General features: G+C 36.1%; 1 protein-coding gene across 3 annotated transcripts in view; it reads left to right on the top strand.

The window, feature by feature from the left end:
* The first annotated feature begins 4,305 nt into the window (after positions 1-4,305).
* The window catches only part of col21a1 (collagen, type XXI, alpha 1), a 35,039-nt gene continuing 15,876 nt past the window's right edge, over positions 4,306-23,468 (top strand). For all 3 annotated transcript variants that reach the window (XM_072677567.1, XM_072677569.1, XM_072677568.1), the window contains exons 1-17: positions 4,306-4,409; positions 4,587-5,147; positions 6,170-6,335; positions 6,428-6,656; positions 7,261-7,434; positions 8,908-8,985; positions 10,293-10,376; positions 10,728-10,790; positions 13,298-13,351; positions 13,433-13,486; positions 14,924-14,977; positions 15,195-15,248; positions 15,688-15,741; positions 15,834-15,887; positions 16,592-16,645; positions 20,265-20,309; positions 21,941-21,994. In XM_072677567.1, coding sequence (XP_072533668.1) covers positions 4,310-4,409; positions 4,587-5,147; positions 6,170-6,335; positions 6,428-6,656; positions 7,261-7,434; positions 8,908-8,985; positions 10,293-10,376; positions 10,728-10,790; positions 13,298-13,351; positions 13,433-13,486; positions 14,924-14,977; positions 15,195-15,248; positions 15,688-15,741; positions 15,834-15,887; positions 16,592-16,645; positions 20,265-20,309; positions 21,941-21,994 — 1,932 coding nt within the window. In that variant the 5' untranslated portion in view covers positions 4,306-4,309. The remainder of the gene's footprint in view (positions 4,410-4,586; positions 5,148-6,169; positions 6,336-6,427; positions 6,657-7,260; positions 7,435-8,907; positions 8,986-10,292; positions 10,377-10,727; positions 10,791-13,297; positions 13,352-13,432; positions 13,487-14,923; positions 14,978-15,194; positions 15,249-15,687; positions 15,742-15,833; positions 15,888-16,591; positions 16,646-20,264; positions 20,310-21,940; positions 21,995-23,468) is intronic.

Below are 23,468 nucleotides of genomic sequence, written 5' to 3'. Positions count from 1 at the left end.
GACTCCACAGAGCAATCACAGGAAGTCAGTGGCAGGATTTGGGAACAAGATCAGGACCAGCAGAGTATGTAAAGTTCCTTTATTTCAGCATCTAAACAGTTGGGTCCTGGGAGAGCAGGGTAAATACGCATGCTTAATTTACTTCCTCCCAGGCTTCGGCACGCCTTCGCAGATTTGAACGCTAAAGGAGTAGAAAATAAGTCCCAGTGGGCGTGAGTGATGACTCTGTAGAATTTGAGAAGATGGAGGCAATGGATCTGTGGGTGGAGAAGAGAACGGAGCTTTTTCTCTCTGGCATGTTCATCATCTCCACATGTCTGTTCAATCAGGCAGTGGCCAACAGAAATACAATTTGCTCAGGATTCTTTAGATAAGCCTTTTTGGTAGCTCTCCAATAGCTCTGTAAGCCTGCTTCAGCAGATATGTTTTTGGCATATTAGTGATGAAACTAATTATTAGTAAATATTTCCGCTGATAAATCCTAAATCTACCAGAAGGTTTCAGTAAGTAGGCCCAATTATTTTTATGAGATTTGTTTTGTCGTCTTTCATCTGCATTTGTTTGAACATGTATGTTAATGTTAATGACTAAATATCTGTGATCCAAAAGGATCATTAAACAAATATTTATTATGTCTCTGCCAAATGTTTTCCAGAACATCTCAATTCTGTGCTCAAGTTCACTGTGCAGAATCTTAAGCAGCTTATTTCTGAGGTTTAAAAATCACAGCATGATCTTTCAGATACATGAGCAGCAAGAGATTTTGAGTCACCTCAAAAAGAACCCTGTGACGGACTGGTGTCCTGTTCAGTGAATATTTCTGCCTTTCGCACAATAATTTGAAGTAGGCTCCAGACCAACCATGTCCCTGACAAGTAGGGAGCCGGAAAGATGAATGAATGAATAAATATTGGCTAAAGACAGAAACATTTGGCTAGCATTTTCTGTAGTAGAAAGATAAAATGAAACTTCTGGTCCAGCAAAGATTAAACAGCTGTGTAAAAAGCTTCTGTGGATGAATTACTGATATGTTTATGCTGTATACCATCTGAGAAAAGATTGCTTTAATAGGAAATATCTGGCTACAGATATTCAGGGAACGAGCAAACAGGTAGCAAAACAAATTGGACTCAGTATCTAAAAGCATGTCCCTTTTATAATTCCTTGCATCATTCCACAAAACCTTACAGAATGTTTACAGCCTCTATAGGCACAGCTAATGTTTAATAACCTAAAAGTTTAAATACTGTAGATATCATTACTATCTATTGTTTTCCTTTTGCATTTACAAAATGTGGTTTCATTCTCTTTTGCTGTTTTTCAAGAAGAATTTCTTATCTGAGTGTGTTTCCACCCCTTGGTAATTGAAAGTGGCTGTCGGCCAGAGTAAGAGAGAGACAGAGAGAGAGTGAGAGAGAGAGAGAGAGAGAGAGAGAGAGAGAGAGAGAGAGAGTTGGAAAGTAGATGGAGAGGGCAGGCCCATTCACTGGAGGAACATCTGTGACTCCACAGCCTCCCCAAACCCACCTCCTTTAGTCTAGTGCTGTGCAAAATCCTGGCCATGGAACACCTATGAGGACGTAAGGGGGGACTTCATTCAACAGGAGTTCAGCTTCACACACACTGAGTTCTGGTAAACCTCTCGCTTTTCTTTATTAAACTACTGAAATGCTTTATAATTGCATGTAGTCTGTGGTTTGGCGCCATCTGAGTTATGTATTATTCAAACTTTGTTCTCAAATGCAACAACAGCTGAGAAAATTAGCATACTGTTTTATGTTTCATTCTGCGACTGCTATCATAGATGAGCTAATAGGCAAAAAATGGCTTGTTTGGAAAGTCATCTGGAACTTCTTGAGAAATACAGACTTGTTTTTATTTGACATGTTGTGAGTACAGCATTTTACAAAGATTTCTTCCATCTTTTGGTGAGACATGGTACCTTTTTAGAACATTTTATATGAACTGGAAATGTATTACAGGAAATTAAGCATATCCAGGTCTTTGCAGGTCTTTGTGCTCTGCATTCTGTCTTTATGTCTGTGCAAATCATTGAGCATGCAGGTTTCCATTACCTGACAGACTCTGCAGAGGATGCATACTGAAGACATTAGGGATAGTTAAATGTCCCTTGTTTATGCCACTGTCACATATCAGGAATGAATGAAATTATTTAACTGTTGTTTTGGAACAACACCACTCAAAGAATTGTGTGTTTTTCTTACAAAATTTAAAAGCTTAATGGTACTGTTGCAGGATGTGCATGGTTCTGAGTGTGGTCGTTTTTAAGAGCAAAGAAAAGGAGAATGGTAATCAAAAAGGGGGATCCCCAACATGGACAGAATGTTACTCTCTAGGCTGTGCATAATGTGAAGAATAGTGGAAACCCCCTGGCTAGTTAGAATGGTTCAGTCCTCAGTAAAATGCTCGGTCTACGGTTTTAATTATTTGAAATCAGTTCAGTGGGCACTCTGATATAATGTTTTGACTTTTCCTTGGTGCCTGAGGAACTTTTGAAGCTGTTTGCCTAAGTTCCGCTTATGTTGACGAATAAGTAAAAATTCTTAGCGGCAGCTGAAAACTGATGACTACATTTATGTTGGAATGACCATTTATTTCTACACCAGCAATCATAGTTAAAAGTCCTGCCAATATCCATAAAATATAATATTACTAAATAATATCTGACATGATACATTCTAGTTTTTATACATTCAAGCAGCCAAACACAGCTTAAAATAACAGCATGATTTTACATTACTACTGAACACTGAGCAGTTAACATTCAGCAATACCTCATCTGGAGAACAGGGAGGAATCAGCTGTTCAACAAGGCTTTCCTGTCTCCCACATCTATTTGGACGAAACCCACTAGGCTGAAATAAATCTTAAACAAGTATCCTTGCAAACAAGACGAATTACGAATTACTCACCACCAAATTCCACAGAGATTTCCATGTCATGTTTTGGATAATGCATGCTGATGGTACAGTCATGTAAATTTAAGGGTGTAATTCTCATTGCAGCGTAAGATGTTTAAACATGTCACATTCTTTCTTTGTTACTGTTCCCCTGTCTACATGATATTGACCTGGGAAAGAAACCCCCATAACTTTAGAGGTCAATGAAAGGGTTATGGAGCAGAAAAAAGCCATATGGCTTGAGGCACCAGTCAGCAGACGCATATGTACAGCTAGTTTTAGTGAAGTTTAGTTCACATTTATACTTGCATCACAAGGCTTTGGTGTTGTCCAACAGGACAGACAAATGTTGCATAACTGCAACGTCAAATCAAGCGCTTTCTACTTATTTTGGACCCAAAGTGCCTTAACTTTGTCACGAGTACATGTGTTTGGTCACTGTCCAGAACTGGAATTTCACTGTCTGACACTGTAAATGGATTCCATGTGTGATTGGCAGAGAAGTAGAAATATCCAGTTCTGAAGAAAAGCAAGTAGGAGGGTCTATGGGTCGTGCAAACGGTGGTGAGTTCCAGATTACTCCCCCCACATTGGGATTTGGGAAAGCACTGGAGCGAAAGGCCAGCTCAGTCATGGCAGTGTAATTCTGTGTAGATTCATGCTTCAATTTTGAGGTCAAACAGAAAACCCCCATTTGAATACAACAACAAACACATAGTGCAAAGCTGGAAAATGCCTGAGTTTGATCACTCTTGCAATTAACCATATCTTTCTGTTGGCAATGCCGGCCACTAGCTTTGTAAGCAATTAATCTTTGTCTGACCACAGATAAAGTGATCAGTAGGCCAACAACACAAACCCACTTTCATTCTCTATGTTACTCGTTTATCTCTATGTTTTTGTGATGTCTTCAATTCTGTCTCTTTCTTGAAACATCAAAAAAATATATGGTTTCCCAAAGAAGTCAAAGTCAGATGAAGCCTTTAAAAATGCAATTCTGCTTTCATGTATGGAAGGCACAAGCATAACCTGGCCAAACCATGTTCACTTTTGTCACCGTTTGGTTTGATAAACAATGCTGATTATAAGAATTGCAATATTTAAGTAAACACAAATCGTTCAGCTGGCTTCAACCAGTCTATATGCACTTTCTTTGTGTGTCATTAATACATCTAGTAATTAACAGTCATGTTTGTTGGCATGCACCCCATTAATCCCTGTCCCCAAAGTCTTTGAAACATGAGATAGCATGATGTTCATATAACAAGCCATCATAAACACTGCTTTAACAATCACAAGATGTCAATTGTGTTAAGTCATCTAAGAAATGCATGTCTTGTCTTCATTTTTCTTCAGGTGCAAAAACTGGAGCTTGACACTTCAGGAACATGGGTTGCAAAACGAGATCCATGCATTTTGTCTTTTGGTGTCTGTGCTTCATGCTTCTTACCTTATTTTGCACAGCACAGGATGAAGACATGAGATTAAGTAAGATGCTTCTCCCATCCCATTACCATTGCATGCAGACTTCTGTCTCAAATAACATCATCTAATTAATCAAGTAATTAAAATTCTGTATCAGGTTTTCTTTTAATGTAGTGTTATCTGCACTCATCCAAACACAGTGGGTAAAGTTATCATGTGACTGTTTCCTTCCGTTTTTAGGTTGCAGAACAGCACCAAGTGATTTAGTATTCATACTTGATGGCTCATGGAGTGTGGATGATACCAATTTTGAGATAGTCAAGAGGTGGCTAGTAAACATTACCACAAGCTTTAATATTGGTCAGAAGTTCACCCAGATTGGGGTGGTCCAGTACAGCGATGACCCTGTTTTACATATTCCACTGGGCAAACATTACTCAATCAGAGACCTCATCAGAGCTATGGAGTCCATAGAATACATGGGGGGCAACACCAACACAGGAAAAGCCATTAAGTTTACCAACGACAAGCTGTTTGCTCTGTCTGAACGCGGTCCGAACGGGATTGCAAAAATTGCTGTGGTTCTGACGGACGGGAAGTCACAAGACGCAGTGCTGGAAGCTGCAGAGGCCGCAAGGAAAAAAGGGATAATTCTATTTGCAATTGGTGTTGGGTCTGAGACAGAAGAGTCAGAGCTTAGGGCAATTGCCAACAAGCCGCCCTCAACTTATGTCTTCTATGTCGAAGACTATAAAGCTATCTCCAAGATCCGTGAAGTAATACGGCAGAAGCTGTGTGAAGGTAAGGTTCTGCTAAGTGCTCGAACTGGCACTCTCTGTGTAATGTTTTCCATACAAATCCACATAAAAATTCACTGTTTTATGGGGCTGGGCCTTCTGAGAGGAAGAGAGTTTTCTACATCCCTGCAGTGTACCTGATTTATATCGCCTCCCAGAATGTGAGCTGACTGCTTAATTTGCATTCAGGTGTTCTCTAGCCACCTGACTGGTAGTAAATAAAAGTATGAAACAAAGACAATGTTGCACAAACTTTCTGAGGTTGCAGTGTTGAATTCCTAGAACATGTAAATAAATAATACAAAACAATAAATATAAACCCTTATGCTATATCAAAACCTGCTAGAACAATTTCAGTTCATATTCACCTACAGTTAATGTATGACAGACAAGAAGAAATGTTAGAATTATTTTTGTGCAAAACAGATCAAAGTCAGATTTTGTTGTAAAACTATGGAAAGGAGAAGTGACCAAGTGACAATGTTTTACATTTATTGAAAATTTTGGGGGAAACCCATGTCCCAAGGCAATTTTCTAAGTATATACTACCCAGCAACGACTCTAAAAATAAAAAACTGAAAGACAATATAGCAATTAAGCTGGAAACTCTTACCTCTATAAAAATTGTGTGGACGTTCTGAGCTCATTTTAGATACTGTAGCTTTTCTGGATACTGTCAGAGTTAATGATTAAGATATGTTTTGGAAGTGATGGTCATTTCTTTTTTTTTTTGCAATGTCTGGGATGTTCTTTAGACAGCCTGCATATTTGCAAAATGTCCAGCATCCCATGCCAAGATCTTTTACTACAGATTCTTTACTTGAGTCCAAGGCCAAATGAAATAAAGGCCAGCATTCCTTAAATGTTTAACAATTTTCAACCAGTCTTCCTGGCAGTACAGGAAATATCATTCCAATATCTATGAATAATAAAAGCCAACTAAGACTAAACAAATGAACAACAAAGTGGTTCTATAAGGAGGTAAAAAAGGCTGAATTAAAAAAAATCTCCTCTAATATACCATAGAGACTGTATGTCCAACAAAGATCCCAATTGATTCCCGGGATGAGAAAGGATTTGATATTTTGCTGCACCTGAACTTGGCCAAGAAAACCAAACGGACACAAGGATCATTTTATGGAACTAAAGCTTACCAAGTGACATCCCGAGTTGATCTAAGTGAAAACACCAGGTACTGTTATAAGAGATGGTTATGATACACAGTTTACATATATTTCATTTGGACTCAACCTTATTCAAATCCTATGACTTTTATATTTATAGGATTTTATTCCCTGATGGGCTCCCACCATCGTATGTGTTTGTGGCTACACTTAAGTACAAGGGCTCTGTGCTAATTGAGGAATGGGATCTGTGGCGGATACAGACAACAGATGGGAAGCCTCAAATGGCTGTCACACTAAATGGCTTGGACAAAACAGTCATGTTCACAACTACAAGCAAAGCACAGAGCGGAACACAGACAGTAGTTTTCACAAAGTCACCAGCAAAGGTAAATACACAACACTACATAACAGCACACAGCTCTCATGGATACATACTAAATTAGCCTCAGTTATCTGTTTCAACTACAGTGTTCTTTTAATGTATTTACCTGCAAAATAACAGCTGGACCATATCAGATTATTTGGTCTGTCCCTGTAAAAGTTTAATTAAGAGTACATTTCTTGGACCTAGGTTTTAAGTTGCCTCTACAGAATTATTTTTAAAAAGTTGGACAAAACAATTTGGTTTCTGATTATGTCCTCCAAACATAAGGAATTAGATTTATATCCAGTATTTACAGCAGAATTTTACTACTGGAGTGTTCTAAATAAATGACAAAATGCTGATGTTGTTTAATGTAATGCGTGTAAAATGAAAATAGGAAGTAAGATTTGACCATTTGAAATAAGGTATATGGACAATTGCTTTTGTTAAATGGATGCCTTCATCAGATTCATCAGTATATAAAGAGTATATTTCTATAAATGTATATTCACTGTTGTAATAACCATGTCAAAAGACATGGCACCTGTTTCCTGTAGTTGTAAAGGTTTTATGAAAGAAAAAAAAAACAAATCTATTGGTTCTGAATTCTATGTGTATGAACACAGAAACTCTTTGATGAAAAATGGCATCAGCTGCGTCTCCTGGTAACAGAGGATGATGTCACTCTTTATGTTGATGACTTGGAAATTGAAACCATGGCACTGGAACCCCCTATTGGCATTTTCATTAACGGGAAGACACAAGTTGGCAAATATGTCAGTAAAGAAACAACTGTTCCTGTAAGTGAACCATCCATTTCTTTCTTTGTTCTATTCATTGTACTTTTTTGATTAAGGAAAGTCATATAATTACACTGATAGGGTTGTGGTCAGACGTTTACATACAGTGTGAACATGCATGTCATGCCTATATTGGGCTTTTACTGATTACAAGGTCAAAAACATGCATATAGCCCACCCCATATTTGACTAAATGACCCTTAGCAACTTACACCTTGACCAGGGTAAGGTGACCATCAATAAACTTCTGTCAGATTCAATTGCTCTGCTGGGCAGAACTGGTAGTTAGACTTCAATTTGTGGGTTTCCTGTTACTAAGCTGACTTTCAAGCACAGCTCATATATTTTTAATTGTTGTGTTAAGGTCAGGACTTTAACAAACATCTTTTCAAAAGCCTTGTTAGTCTAATTTATCCAATTCACAACCACTATGATATGTGTTTGGATTCATTGTCCTGTTTAAACACTCAATTGTGTCTTAGTGTCATCTAGCTGGTTTGAGGTAATGCTCAGAAATTGTTATGGTAGTCCACCCATTGTTTTACCCACTTTCTGCAATGTACCAATTCTACAGGCAGCAAAACAATCCTACAGCATGTTGCTACCACCACCATGCTTGATTGTTGGTTGGTACAGGGATCTTTTTCATACAAATATCTGATCATAGAACTTTCCTCCAAAAGGCTTTTTCTTTATCCATGTGGTCCACTGCAAACTTTAGTTTGAAGGTGTCATTTTGAAACAGGGTCTTTTTTCTTGGACAATAGCCTCTCAGTATACGCCAATCTAAAGCTCACTTGACTGCAGACAGTAACAAAGTTTCAGCAGCTTTCAGTAATGGCAGACCTATGCCTTGGTGGTTCTCGGGTTGTTCCCGATCATCCGAATTAATTTGCTCTTAGCTGAGGGTGACAATTTTGGTTATCTTCCAAAACCTACCAATAACTTGCACACACATACAGTTGTTTGAACTAATCATCTGCTGTTTTCTATGACTCAAGTAAATCTACAATGATCTTTTTCCGATCAGTACTGATCATGATCACTTGGTGAAAGTCTTTAAGCCATGGCAAGTTAAATGATAGCTTGGGACTTTTAGCACTACTAAATTAATAATCTAAGTATGCTATGTTCTGTTGGTGTGGAAAAAATATTTATTTGATACAGTAATCTTAATTAGGATTATTATAATGCCTGTTTAATTTACCAACGGAAGAAAACAACATGAGCCAAGCAATAGTGTCCCTTACGAAACTGCAGACAACATAGAAAAAGTGTTTATTATGAAAAAACAGATATTATAAATGTGTTCTTTTGCTCTAATGTAATTCAGAATGTTTTTTATAATTGTTACTAGTTTAATACTTAAAACTAAATGATCAGAGATGTTATTTAGCTAATATTAATGTCAATCTAATTTCCTATCTACAGCTTTACTTGTTTAACAGTTTACTGTAACTTATCCCTAAACAGTTTGAAATACAGAAACTGCGAATCTACTGTGACCCTGAGCAGAATAACAGAGAGACTGCTTGTGAAATACCTGGAGTTGTGAGTACAAGAATCTTGGATGCTCCTATTTTGGCCCAGACCAATATATTCCAACCTCAGATTATTTTTTCCAGTGTAACCCACACTTTGACACCAATTATACTTAGTGTGTAAGGTTATGTTAATCAGTGATCTTAATGCATTTAATGTTAATTATCATAAACATTATAATCTTATTTACATACATCAAATATGTCTTGGCCTTGAACATGTGCATGTGAATGCATGTGTATAATTATACTTCTTTTTGTCTGCTTTACAACAAATTACAAACCAACCTAACTTCTATTTCTAATCCACTAACCAATCTTGCCAAACCCAGAAAATGTTTTCATCTTTGTTTAAGAGTGTGATTGCAGAGATGACCACACAAATGTTTTCCTTGTTTAAATCACTTTTTTATTCTGAAACACTGCATTTGCTTAGTTATAATTAATCCATGCTGATTTGCTGCATTTTGGCCGATTACGTCATTTCACTCCTTTCATTTATAGGATGGAGAGGTATGTATTTTGGCCAATGGCTTTGCTCGCTTAAGTAACTGCTAAGCTCATTTTCAACTGCAGAGGTAAGACTCCCTGTGTTGTTCTTTAAGAGTGGCAAAATATACTGAATGCAGCTCTCAGCCAAGTCAAGTTTCTGCTAGCTGAATGTGTATTAACATTTTACAGCCAACTTAATCTGGTGCCACAGGCTAGTATAACCTCATAACTGGCAAATCACACAGGTGAACAGTTCAAAGTCATGTAGTTAGATCTATTCCCATTGAGCTGACTGACATTATGCCATGTGCTATTTCAGTGCTACTTGGCCATGTGTGCACTTAAATGCAAATCTAATAAAGAGGGATGCACAGATATAGGAATTGTGGGTTAATGTTAACATTCGATATATCCAATATTTACAAGATCTATACAAGATCTAGCGATAACATTACCATTCATAAAATATGTCGATTTTTCAGGATTAGTATTACAATGAAAATCTTTAAGGTTACAAATGCAAAAACATTAATACAATGTAAATATTTTAGCACAGTAGGCCAGTGTCACCTAAACGCACTTATGGAATAAATACATTAGCCAAATCTATATTTTTTGTTTTTAAATAATTATCCACTGATACTGAAATTATTTCTATATTGATGTGCATCCCAAATAAGAAAGGATCTCAAAAAATATAAGACTGAATGCAATCTTGTGACTCCATAGTGTGGTTTTTAAACTTACAACATATAGTAGGAATAATCAGAACCTCATAGTTAGAGAAAAGTGAAATAATGGCAGATTTCTTTGGGATTCTTTCAGTGTGCCGACGTCTCAGCTGATATTGATCCAACCCCAGAACCGTGTGTCTGTCCACCTGGACCAGCTGGAGCGCCAGGCCAAAAGGTTAAACATTTACCCCATCTTCTGTTAAAGTAAAGCCTTCCTTAAACAACAGCTACTGAATGGCAAAATGCTCCTTAAAGGTTAAAGACATTTACATGTAGACTCTCACAGCATTCAGACATAACACTTAAGCATAAAATTCACAAAAAAAACTCCCTAAGGAATGTTTGAAGTTTATAAGGTCATGTCTATGCTTGAAAACACATGCTGCTTTTCAGCAGGTGATCACTGTAAAAGCTAATCAGCATTCTGAAATGTTTTAGGCTTATGTTCTTTATCTGAAGTTGTATTTGAGTATATCTTGGTTGTAAATATACAAATCATTAAATGTTTTTTTTATATTATCTTTAGGGAGAGGCAGGAAGAACTGGAGATCCGGGTAAACCTGGTCTTACTGGTGCTGATGGTAAGCCTGTGAGTACTATGCAGTTTAATACAAACCTCAAATCAACCAAAGCACATATAGTGCTGAGTAGGGACTAATGACTGAATGATATTGCTCTAACTTTGTCAAGTCACAACTGCAACATTGTTAGTTCAAAGAAAGCAGTCAAGATTGTAGAACACTTTCAAAAAGAAGAATGTATTAACTGCAATGTTGGGATCTGGCAAGAGTATTTTAATAACAGGGTTTGTTTCCTAGTGGGCTTTAAAAATATATAATGTTATTACTCTGGATGGGGAAAATTTTAAGCAGATGAAGCCATTTAAACTGAAAAGAAAAGAGTGGAAGCTGGTAACAATTTCTGTCTGTGAGCAAAACTTTAGAACAACCATATCACCCTGTCATGCTTTGTTCATACAGTAGCGTGTAAACGTTTTGGCACCCGATTACAATTTCTGTTACTGTGCTAATTAAGTGAGTAGAAGATCACTGGTGCCAGCAGACTTTATCCTGTACACACTGTACATACATTTTTAATCTTGTACATAAATCCACTTATATAAGTTATATATTCATATATATATGAATGTGCTATTCATACATCAAAGAACAACAAAATATTTTGTACAATGTTAGTTGCAGACAGGCTTTATAATCACACAACCATCAAGTTTCACTTGGAAACTGTGTAAATGTACTTACAGTTACATTTAAAAAATAGATAATTTCTCATCATGCCAGAATTTACTGCAGAATTGATGCCAGAAAAATACAATATAACAATTTAACATCTGTCCATGCCATAACTACATCAGCTGTTGCATTTAATAATGTCTGGCTTTCCTCAGTATGGTATAAAATTGGCCTAAGTGTAAGCCATTACAATGGCAATAATGATTACAATTTTAATACATGGCTCAAGATACTTATAATTCAGCTAAGCCTGGAGGAAACATTTATCTGCAGCTCTGGGATATTAATTAAGCATAACTGGGAAAGCTTTTAAGAGAGGCAGAAGGATGCTTAGTCATTGTTTCCATAAACATGCTATATGTGTTCCTCAAGGGACTGAAAACAGATAAAGCATGAAAGAGCTGCAAGTGGTTTTGTAGGCATTTGTAGATTTGCCATTTTGGCTGACAATGCAGTTTTCTTAAGCAAAAAGGAGAGCTTGACTGAAAAGGTGTGTTTAGCATGAAAGCTAAACTACCCACAAAGGAAGTGAAATTTGGTACTGAAAAATTGGTAAATATGTGCAATATGAGGAAACACCTGGATGCTATATTTTCTAGATTTTCTAGCTGTTTGTGAAGCAATGGCTCATATTTCACAAAAATCTCAGCTTTATATATACAGACACAGTCCTGTTCTGTACATCCAGGCACACCATACATCTATTTAGCAATAAAAACATAATATGTTATATATGTTATATAAATCCAGTTCAAGTTTATAATGTGTCTTAATAAAAAAAAGTCAATATTTTGTGAAATAGTTTGGCTCCAGATTTCTCCTGGATACCCCCAACCAGTTTGGTATAATTCCATCACTACACTTGACTTAACATAATGAAGTACAGCCTTTCAAAAAAGGATGTTGAAATATGCAGACTCCGTTCTTAATTTAATTTAATTTTTATTCTAATATAGCTTCTATAAATACTTAGAATATATTTTCTTGCATTCTATCTATGGTAATAGTTTTAGTGACCAGATACTAAGTATCTTATAAATTCATGAACAGATAACAAGAATGTTAGAATAACATAGCATATGGCAGTTATATTAATAACTTTTTTCACACAAAGCCCTTGCATTTGAAAAGTGGTGCACTACATTATACTTGACCATACTATCTAAGGTCGAGTTACTGTTAGGCTGTCTGTCTAAATACAAAGAATAATTCTTTGCTAGGGTTTGTGCCCTTTGAGTGTTGGCAGTTGTACATAGAATCAATGCTTCTCATTTTCCTTTCATAAACTGAGGATGACTGTACTGCATTCTCAAATGTGAAGAACTCTCTTGTATGTAAAAGGTCTAGTTTATAAAAAGCAAAGTTTGATATTTAGTTTATGTCTCTAAAACAAAGAGATTAGTGTCATCCTCCCACTAAATAAAATATTGCACAGATGTTACATGTAGGCGTTCAGGGCTGCTGATAGTATGCTCCATGTTCCAGATAAATCCTCCAATAATCATAACAGGCTATAAAAGTTGAACTTTATCCCAGCATACTGTTTTTAACAATGCCATGTATCTGTGTTAGTAAGCTTACTGTTACCTTTCAATTTTATTGTTTGACTGCCAACTGCATTTTTTACCAAACGGCACTTCTACTAATTTTCTGATAATCCACAGCACTGGTTTAGAGGTTTTCTTTCATACAGGCCAATTTGGATTGCATTAAAGTGCATTACATCTTAAATACCAGTTGCATAAAGTACTATACAAATTAATTTGATTTGATTTCCATAGTTTGCTTTAAATCCTACTGCTCACATTTTGATACATTGACAAGTTCCCTTCATTTCTATAAGGGTTTTCCTGGAACAAGAGGAAGTCCTGGCCTTCAAGGTCTTCCTGGTATGGAGGTATGAAAGTAATAATAACATAAGCCTTGCTGTATTTAAATATATCACATGGATCTTACAGGATTTGTTCACTGTGTGTAGGGGCTACGTGGAACAGACGGGTACAAAGGAGAAAAAGGAAACCCTGGGGAGCCTGTAAGGAGTCATTTACTAATTATGTGCATACAGTATATATATATATATATAACTTTTTCCATTAGGTTTATTCATTTAATTTACAAACAGCTGTTTGCAATAACAAATTAAACAAGAACAATTTAAATAGCTCAAAACAACTAATTCAACAATTGCAAAAAATGTCACTTTTAATGACTACTGCAGTCTTTATGACAAGTGTCTTTGGTACTATGTAGAGCATAATTTTGCTGTTATGACCTGCTGCAAACATGATGCAGCTGTGATGACCACTCCAGAATCCCCAAGACTGCCTGGGTCCGACTTTTCTTGTGCTTTTGGGTCAGTGGAGCTGTATGGGCATGGAGTATGCACTTTACTGAACAAACTGAAACATTGGTGCCAGCTGCCATCCCTCAAGGCTTTTTGAAGACCTTCTCTTCAGGCATCTGGTAGTAGCTGATTCCTTGCAAACCGTGCTTCCCATGGAATCTCTAGGAATCTTTATGTCATGTCTTTGGCCAAAAGTTGTTTCTGTTTCTGCTCCATTGTTCAACAGTTTCTCTTCTTGTAAATCTCTACCAGGAGCATGATGGGAAATAATTCCAAAAGAACTCTAACTGCAGTTTTGCAAATAGTGTGAGTAATGACAAATTGACTTTAGATGTAAGATAGTGTTAGACTAACATATTTTCAAAAAGTATTTTTCAGTCTTTTTAAAGTCTTCTAGTTTACAGTTATCATTAGCCATATGTCTAACATGCAATCTAATGTCACAATCAACAAACCCCTAGCTAGTCCAGGTGTTTGATGTGTTTTATATAAAGTACATCTGATGTAACTAATGACGCTCTTGTTGCATCAGGTGTGCTTCAGACAACAACTAATTTGCAAATGTGTGCTCTTATAAGGGATTCAAGGGGTTTAACAATGGTGTAACTGCAGTGGACATTAAAAGTGACACATTTGTGCTGATTTTGAAAAAAAAAAACACTTGTTATATTAGTTGTGTTGAGCAATTTGTATTTTTAATTGCTGTATTGTAAATAACTGACAGTTTGTACATTTTTCTAATAAACCTTATATATACCCTAGTTCTGACAGTCTGCCATTTATAAAAAACGTAATTTTTAAAAGGCACAAAGAACAAGCATAACACTTATTCTGCTATATGATTATTTTCTGTATGATTAGCTGTCTGCTGGTTGCTGAGTTGCCTGAAGTTCTTTTTCTTTGCAGGTTTTTGTGCAATAGTTTAGTACTAATAGTATTAATCACAATAGCCTTTTAAATTGAATGTAGATATTCTCACTGACGAGACAAAACCTTTCCAAATACTGCAAACTAGACCAGCACCAGACACATAGCCCAAAAAAAAATAAAAATAAATAAATAAATAAATAAATAAAATGATGTGTGTGTGTGTATGTGTGTGTGTGTGATCTTTATATTTTTCAGGGTGAAAGGGGTGTTTCAGGGTTACCTGGGCCTCCAGGTCAATCAGGTGAAAAGGTACTGTTAACGCACATATAATGTATCCTACCATGAGACAATCTACACCTAAACACTTGTGTCTCATTTCAGTGGTACTGCATATTTTGCTAAATATCTAATAAATATCTTATAATTACAATGCACTCCATCTATTTCAACAGCTAAATTACTTTCAACCTCATTTTATTTAATTTTTTTTTTTACATTTATTTAATTCTATTTCTTCTCCTCACAGGGGGCTACTGGCTCTCAAGGTGGACAAGGGAGACCAGGCAAAGATGGAGAAGTGGTAAAAACTTCAATGCTTACATTATTTTGAACACCTTCACAACAAACCCTGCAAAACAACACAAAATGTTTGCCTAAGCGGGATATCACTGGTCAGAGCTTGATTCCTAACACTGGCATTGCCATCTGTGGCAGGGAGTCAAAAATGGTACAACTGACCTTGACTTCTGGATTGGAAGAAGGTCAGCACTCCTACAGTGTTGTGCAAAAACATAAAAGTAATTGAGTACATGCTAACTTTAATATTCCCAGACTATTTGCCTACAATAAGGGAGACTCACATATCCATTCATAGGAATAGGTGAAAACAAAGCATGCAAAGCATTGACTTTATCTAGGCATTATGCATGTTTTAAGACAGATCATAAATGCAACTGAGAACGTTTTTTTTTTTTTTTTTAACTAAATACATCAATACTACGGATGTCTCTCATTTATAGGGTGAAAAAGGAAGCAGTGGACCTGTTGGTCCACCTGGATATCCAGGGGAACCTGTATGTATGCAGTTCCATCATTTGTGCTTGTTCAACAAATATGTGTTCATCACCTGTTCTAGCCACCATTTAGTAAACTTTTTTTTTAACAGGGACCGCCTGGAAGAAACGGGAAAGATGGTACTCCAGGAAGCATTGGTCAAAAGGTTTGCATTCGGCATTCTTACAGCAAAAGAATAAGCATGTTAAAAATAATCATGACCTTTGACTGCAATTGACTGCAATATTTGGACAAATAGTTTAACTATACAAATAAAACTGAAGTATTTTAAAAATAATTTATAAAATGTCATTAATTCAAATGCAAATGTGTTGTTAGAGGGGATTTTGGAGGAGCCTGTTTTATTGAAACCCCAGACATTTAGTTCCAGTTGACATTTAAAACTGTCAACATTGCCAGGTCAGGCTCGGAGTGCAAGGCCCCTTTGCTATCTAAAAATGCATCAGGGCAAGACTAAAGTTTGTCAACGAACACCTCAACAAAGACCGGAACACCAGAACAATATGCTTTGGACAGATGAATCCAAAGTTTAATTATTTGGACACAGTAAGAGAACACATAATTGTTGCAAACATGCTTTTGAGTGCATAAACCTTCTAACAACTGTAAAGCATGAAGGTGGAAATAACATTGTTTGGGGCTGTTTTGCTGCACGGGGCCTGGCAAGCTCGCCATCATAAAATCCACTATGAATTCTTTATCAGAGGGTGCTTGAGGACAATGTCTCAGTTATACACCTTTACTAATTTATGTAATGTCCTTTGGTGCTTAGATTACTTTCAGATGTTAAAAAATTCAGTTTATATTTCTAAAGTTTGGTGTTTCTATATTTCTCTACATTGTTTCAAGGGAGATACAGGGGCTCCTGGCATTCCTGGCCTAGATGGAAGGCAAGGACATCCTGTAAGTACATACTTCATTTCCATGCAACAGTTTTTTTTCATTAGTGAGCAGTTAAGTGATTAAAATAAATTAAATATTATATTTAATTCTTTATTCCTAAGTACACATTCACTTACTGATCTCACAAACAGCACTGAAGTATATTTTTAAGTGCTGGGCAAAGGAACACCTCTGTGAAGTATAAAAAATGGGAAGTGACTCAGCTATGCAGCTATTTACTGGCATCTTCTCTCACTAGTGGACAGCAAGGTCTGAGTCATAGGGTTTTATGACCCCACTGAGAGGATTGTACTACATGCTCAGCTGCTAACCAAAGCGACCAATCAAGAGTGCATGACTTGCTTGCTGCTGTGCAAAAAGACTGGAGCCATATGTTTTTAAAATCATAATACATTTTCCTGCTGTAATATATAATAATATATATTAATATTATCTATGTAATATTTTTGACAGGTAGGGTCTCTAAGATACAGTGATGTTTTTGGATAATAATTGGTGGAGTTTGTGGGAAGACAAAGTGAAATAGGATATACTGGTTAATATTGATTTTCCTGTCTACTCACTCTACTAATGGTCTAGTCAAAAATGAGAAGTTATTAAAAAAAAAAGTAAATTAAATTTAAAATTAAAATTAATTAGGAACCCCAAAAACACTGGATGGGGCATCCCTTTTCTCGGTTCTTCATAGCATGGATTTTCATTATTTGAGATTTTAGTGCATGTAGACATGATTTGTTATGGAATTTCCCCACTGCGGGACTAATAAAGGACTATCTTATCTTAAATTACTTCAGCTTTTTCAGTTGCACTTTGATATCAATATTCATAAAACCAGGTGAAGATGACATTTGTGACATGGTGTGTAACCAAGCTGAAAGCCATTTGAAGATAGGTAAACTGTGGTCATTAACAACAAAATTCAAATATGCTGTGGCTGATTGGTAACAGATATACTTGATGTGTTTTATACTGAACAAACCTTTTACTGACTGTCTGAAAGGGAAATTTAGATCATTTTAGTTACTTCAAGTTAGTGCTATAATTACATATCTATTAAATTTGCTTTGAATTCACTTCCCTAATCTTGATTCAAATTCAAAGTCGTTACTAAAAGACAGAAGGGATAGACATGAACATGACACATTTCATTATGTATTTTTTGTCAATTTTGCCCTAATTACATAAAAACATTTATTGTCATTTTTTCCATTAAAAATTACCTAGTGACTGTCAGAGAACGAGAATTCAGTGAATCAAATGTGAAAAAACTCTGTTTTTAATTTAATAATCTTGCATAATATTAAAACTCATTAGTCCAGCTAACCTCCTCATTTTATTTTCCTACAATGTATTGTTCAGTCGCTTGCTTTTTATGTTCTTGGAGAAGTGGGAGGTACTTTATTTTGCAACATGTTTCCATGTTCCATTACTATTCCCTACAGAGCAAATCCTGACCAAACATCTGCTTCCGCTTATCATGGAAAATGTACCAAAAAGCTATTACAAGGTGGCTTTGCTGGAGAAACTAAAATTATAAAGTGTTTGTTTACTCCCCTGTTCATTCACAAACCACTGGATTTATTGTTTCTCCCCATTTATATTCTCAAGGGGCTATTAAATGATTATTACTTTTCCCATTAGTCCATAAATAACAAATAATCTTCATATAATAGATTGATAATGTAAAATACAGCAATCATTTTGGGTAAAAGAAATATGCTTGCGGCTTGTTACTGTAATAATTTTTGGATTGTCTTGCATTAAAAGATCATTGTTATACTATGTATGAGGTCTTCAATCATCTTTTAGTAATCTGTCCTACAGTCCTGTTTTCAATTAATTTTCCCAAAACTCCAAGTAGCCTCAAATAAATCTGCCAAATATATATAACCAGGGAGTAACAAGAAAAGTGTCTCTAAACACAATGTTCTAAACATCAATCAAGTTCCTCTCTAGTCCATAATTAATGCTACATCTTCAGTAATTAGTGAAATTTCAGATCAAGAACGAATGTTTCAAATATTGTCTCTGATAGATAACTGTGAGCACTAAAAATCACTTAAATGGGCATTTACATTAGTAAATTAGTATTACCCCCCTTAGTATTAACCCTAACATAGTGTAGATTCCCCTCATGTAGCCAAAAACGCTTTGACATGCATGTAGTAGTGGGTGGTATACTGGTTCATTTGGTATACCATTGAATATGTGTCTTATAGTATGTGTTTCTTTAGTATCATATGCTACAGTATGCTACAGTATGCTACAAAAAAGTGCAGAACTAAATTTAGAGTGATTTAAATTATACGCATTACAAACAGCACAAATGCTTAGCACTGATGTGCACTAGCAACTGTAGGCTAGCACAAAAAATTATTTTACATTTGGTCTATGTATTAATCATTTTTAAAAAGTTCTTAACTATTAAATATTTCTAAGAAATTTCTGGAACTTCCAAAATAAGTAAACCTGACATCCTATGTCTTGTTGTTTGCACCAATGTCAGAATATTATTTTTTGAGAGACATTTTAGATTAAGGGAATTTTAGCAGATAATATGGAAGTACACAAGTCTTTTAAACAGGAAGTGGATTGACAAGTGCTATAGCAAACCGTTAAACAACAGTCCAGTTACTTGAAATATTGATGAATATTTGTTTTATAAAATTTTGCTAAATGCACAAATTGCATCCTTTTTATATTTGATGAAAAGCTAAAATAATTAATTTTAACAAAATAATAATTTTATTTTAACAAAATAATTGTTTGTATAATATATATATATATATATATATATATATATATATATATATATATATATATATATAATTTTTTTGTTTGTTTAACACAAGACTCTAGAAGTAATGTTGAATCATCAAACTATGATATCTATTCCATTTCTTATTTTTGTTTCATATAAATGTTTCACAATGTCTGTAAACATAATTTAAATTCCTAGTGACCAGTCAACTGTATACAAATCTACATGTCTGGGCATTCTGACAATGCAAACTGCTTTTTGATTTGTAAAGCACAGCCTCTAAGGACACTTATCTTAAGATCATTCTTAATAACAATAACAGTGGGCACATGTTACTGGGCCAAGATTTTTGATTTGTGGCTTGTCTTTCTACAAGTTGTGAGATGCATAGAGTTTTGATGCATTATCTCTGGTGGAGCTGCTGTTGTTTTATGCTGGCACTGGTATTTGACAACATCCTGTTAAATCTATTATTCTTTCTGGCTGACAAAGCTACAGGGACGCATTTCATATGTGATTAATCCAAGCATTCAGAGGAAAACAAACCTATCCATCTCAGACCACTGCATGTTAGCTTCATTATAAGCAACAAATCCCCTTTAGGTACTTGGTCTTATTATGGTCTACCCATAATGTAGATGTCTCAAATACATGTGGATACCATTTACTGCTAAAATTGGCATGTATTTGTAAAGTTTCCTATAATAAGCCTTGTACATATCAAATGCTGGAATCGCTTACAATATAAATTTGTCATCCATATCTAGGTGTTACTGTAATTAATTAAAAGTTCTAGCATCCAGTGGAGAACGAGAGCATGCAATTACACTGCTTAAATAACTTGCTAATTGTTTTTAGGGAATGCCGGGAATGCCTGCCAGTGAAGGCCCGAGGGGGTTTAAGGTAAGTTTTACTTCGCTAAGAAACAGTTATATGAAAAGGTTTGAGTGCCCACAGCCAAATTACAGACTTGTAACAATTACAGAGTTGTAACATCTCAGAATGTAACCAACTCAGAAGTCATTACCTACTCATTAGTACTGGTTATGCAGATTGTTAAGAATAGGGATGCACCAATCCATCCTTTTCTGTTCCGATAAGGATACTGATACATGAACATTCCCTTCTCAGTTCTCCTTATATGGAAGACAAGCTGGATTACTTGCTGATAGTTGATGACAGGTCGCTGGTTAGATAGGGGGAGTCTTGCTGTTTGCTATGATATGTGAATGATGTCTCTGATCCTGGATTCTGAGGCCTAGTATACCTGGGGTGCGAGAATCTGATTCTGTGAATGGATCGGTTCTTTAGATCAGACTAATTATCTGATAACCGACCCAACTAATTTTGTTAGTATTTGGACCGATATTTGATCCTAGTTTCGGATTGGTGCATCCCTAGTTAAGAATAGTCTCTTGATGACCATTCCGGAGTAAAATGAAAATGAAGGTCTGCATGAAACTGAAACTGATGATTACAAAAGCAGAAGAAGGGTATAAAAGACATGAAAGTGCATCTACTCCACAATCTTTACTGCAAAATTTTATTTAATAATTACTGTTAAGGGGAACTTAACAGGGGAGGCCAAGTCAAAATAGCAAGAAAGACAGAACAACTCATATGCTGGCTAAAAAGGTGTGGCAAAATCTCTATGACAGAAAATGACCTGTAGGAAGGTTTAGCTGACAGTGACCTGTCGTGACCTCATTACACAAATCTAAATAAGCTAAAGGAATTTAGCTTAAAGGATCCCTATATGCTCCAGTGTTGGCTAGCTACAAACTCACCCGCTCATGTACTACAGATAGTTTCAGTATCTGCAAAAGATTCAGTTAAGTCTAAGTTAAGATTCTGAACTAAGCACTGAACAAAACCTAAAAGTGCTAAAAGGATAAGAATTTCAGTCAAAATTGAGATACCTCAGCTAACCATCCCGGTGAAATAAACAGAGCAGCATTATTACTAGGCTGGGTAGGTAAATGTATAATTAGCTGCATTTTAAGGATCATATTTAGCATGTGCATCACACTAGGTCTTGTTTAATGCTTCTATTCTTAACCTAGTTAACTAGCAAACAGTGAGAAGGCTGTGCCAATATTCTCTATTTCACTCTAAAGCTCCTTTGGTTTTGTGCTCACATTATAGTTTTTTCACTTACAAAATACAATGAATTACAACAACAAAGATATTTATGTAAGCTATTAGCTTGGCCACATACATTGAACTGTGAAAGTGGAGCTATCTTATAATTTGAGTTAATACATTTCAAGATATGATTGTAAAGTCGGCGTTCAACTGGGTAAATCAGTTCACTGAGGTGCCACCCTGTGGCAAGCCATCACTACAACTTTAGATACTTTAATTACATTAAAAACAGGAATGTGTAATTTGCAGGGTTGTACAGACTAAAATAAAACACTGTACCAACATGTCTCTGCATTTCCTGCATATTAGAGCGTTGATTTGAGAGACCCCAGGCTTTTGGGGACTTTATGGGAAATCTGAGGCACAGTTTTTTTATATATATATAACAGGGTGACGCAGGATTGCCAGGCCCAAAGGGAAACAAAGGTACACCCGGAAACAATGTAAGTAAACTTGGTGTTTTCTCCTTTCTTCAGTCTAGTTGACGTGATGCTGAGTTTTAAAATCATGTCACGAACAGCATATTTCATCAAATGGTCTGCATAGTGTGTCTGAGGTGTTTTAACTCATACACTCACAAAATTAAACCTGTGCATTTGTAAGGTCCTGTTGGTGTGATATAATTTTCTTTTTTCATCAAGGCATACAACAACTCCTTTACTATTATGAAACATTGGGTTATTGCAGTGTTTTTGCACCTAGTATTTTCCAGAGAAATGAGTAAACAGACAAAAAAATTGATTTACAATAGATTAAGTAACAAAAATGAAGAGATATAAAACTGCATTTGGGAAAAATATAGATTTATCTTCAGGCCAAGTATCTCTTACTGAATCACCCTAACAGATGTGTTATACTGTAAAAACAGGACAGAAACATCCCTGGCTGACACAACAAGGTAAACTGTTAACATTGTGACAGTAAAGGCAACATACACAGCCATCTTAGTTAGTCATGGTTTGTTCACTGTGCTACTGCACCCATGTCACATTGAGGTTTACTGCAACCCTTTTTTATGTTGGTATTGACGCATAAGGCAGCCATCCTGCACATACATACAGTGGGGAAAAAAGTATTTAGTCAGTCACCAATTGTGCAAGTTCTCCCACTTAAAAAGATGAGAGAGGCCTGTAATTGACATCATAGGTAGACCTCAACTATGAGAGACAAAATGAGAAAAAAAATCAGAAAATCACATTGTCTGATTTTTAAATATTTTTTTGCAAATAATGGTGGAAAATAAGTATTTGGTCAATAACAAAAGTTCATCTCAATACTTTGGTATATATCCTTTGCCGATTCCTCCATGCAGATCTCCTCTAGAGCAGTGATGTTTTGGGGCTGTCGGCGGGCAACACGGACTTTCAACTCCCTCCAAAGGTTTTCTATGGGGTTGAGATCTGGAGACTGACTAGGTCACTCCAGGACCTTGAAATGCTTCTTACGAAGCCACTCCTTTGTTGCCCTGGCAGTGTGCTTGGGATCATTGTCATGCTGAAAGACCCAGCCACGTTTCATCTTCAATGCCCTTGCTGATGGAAGGAGGTTTGCACTCAAAATCTCACAATACATGGCCCCATTCATTCTTTCATGTACACGGACCAGTCGTCCTAGTCCCTTTGCAGAGAAACAGCCCCAAAGCATGATGTTGCCACCCCCATGCTTCACAGTTGGTATGGTGTTCTTTGAATGCAACTCAGCATTCTCTCTCCTCCAAACACAACGAGTTGTGTTTGTACCAAACAGTTCTACTTTGGTTTCATCTGACCATAAGACATTCTCCCAATACATCCAAATGCTCTCTAGCAAACTTCAGACGCGTCCGGATATATACTGGTTTAAGCAGGGGAACACGTCTGGCACTGCAAAATCTGAGTCCCTGGCGGCGTAGTGTGTTACTGATGGTAGCCTTTGTAA

Source organism: Salminus brasiliensis, chromosome 4 (assembly GCF_030463535.1).
Source record: "Salminus brasiliensis chromosome 4, fSalBra1.hap2, whole genome shotgun sequence".
NCBI lineage: Eukaryota > Metazoa > Chordata > Actinopteri > Characiformes > Bryconidae > Salminus > Salminus brasiliensis.
This window is presented reverse-complemented; position numbering and strand designations above follow the sequence as displayed.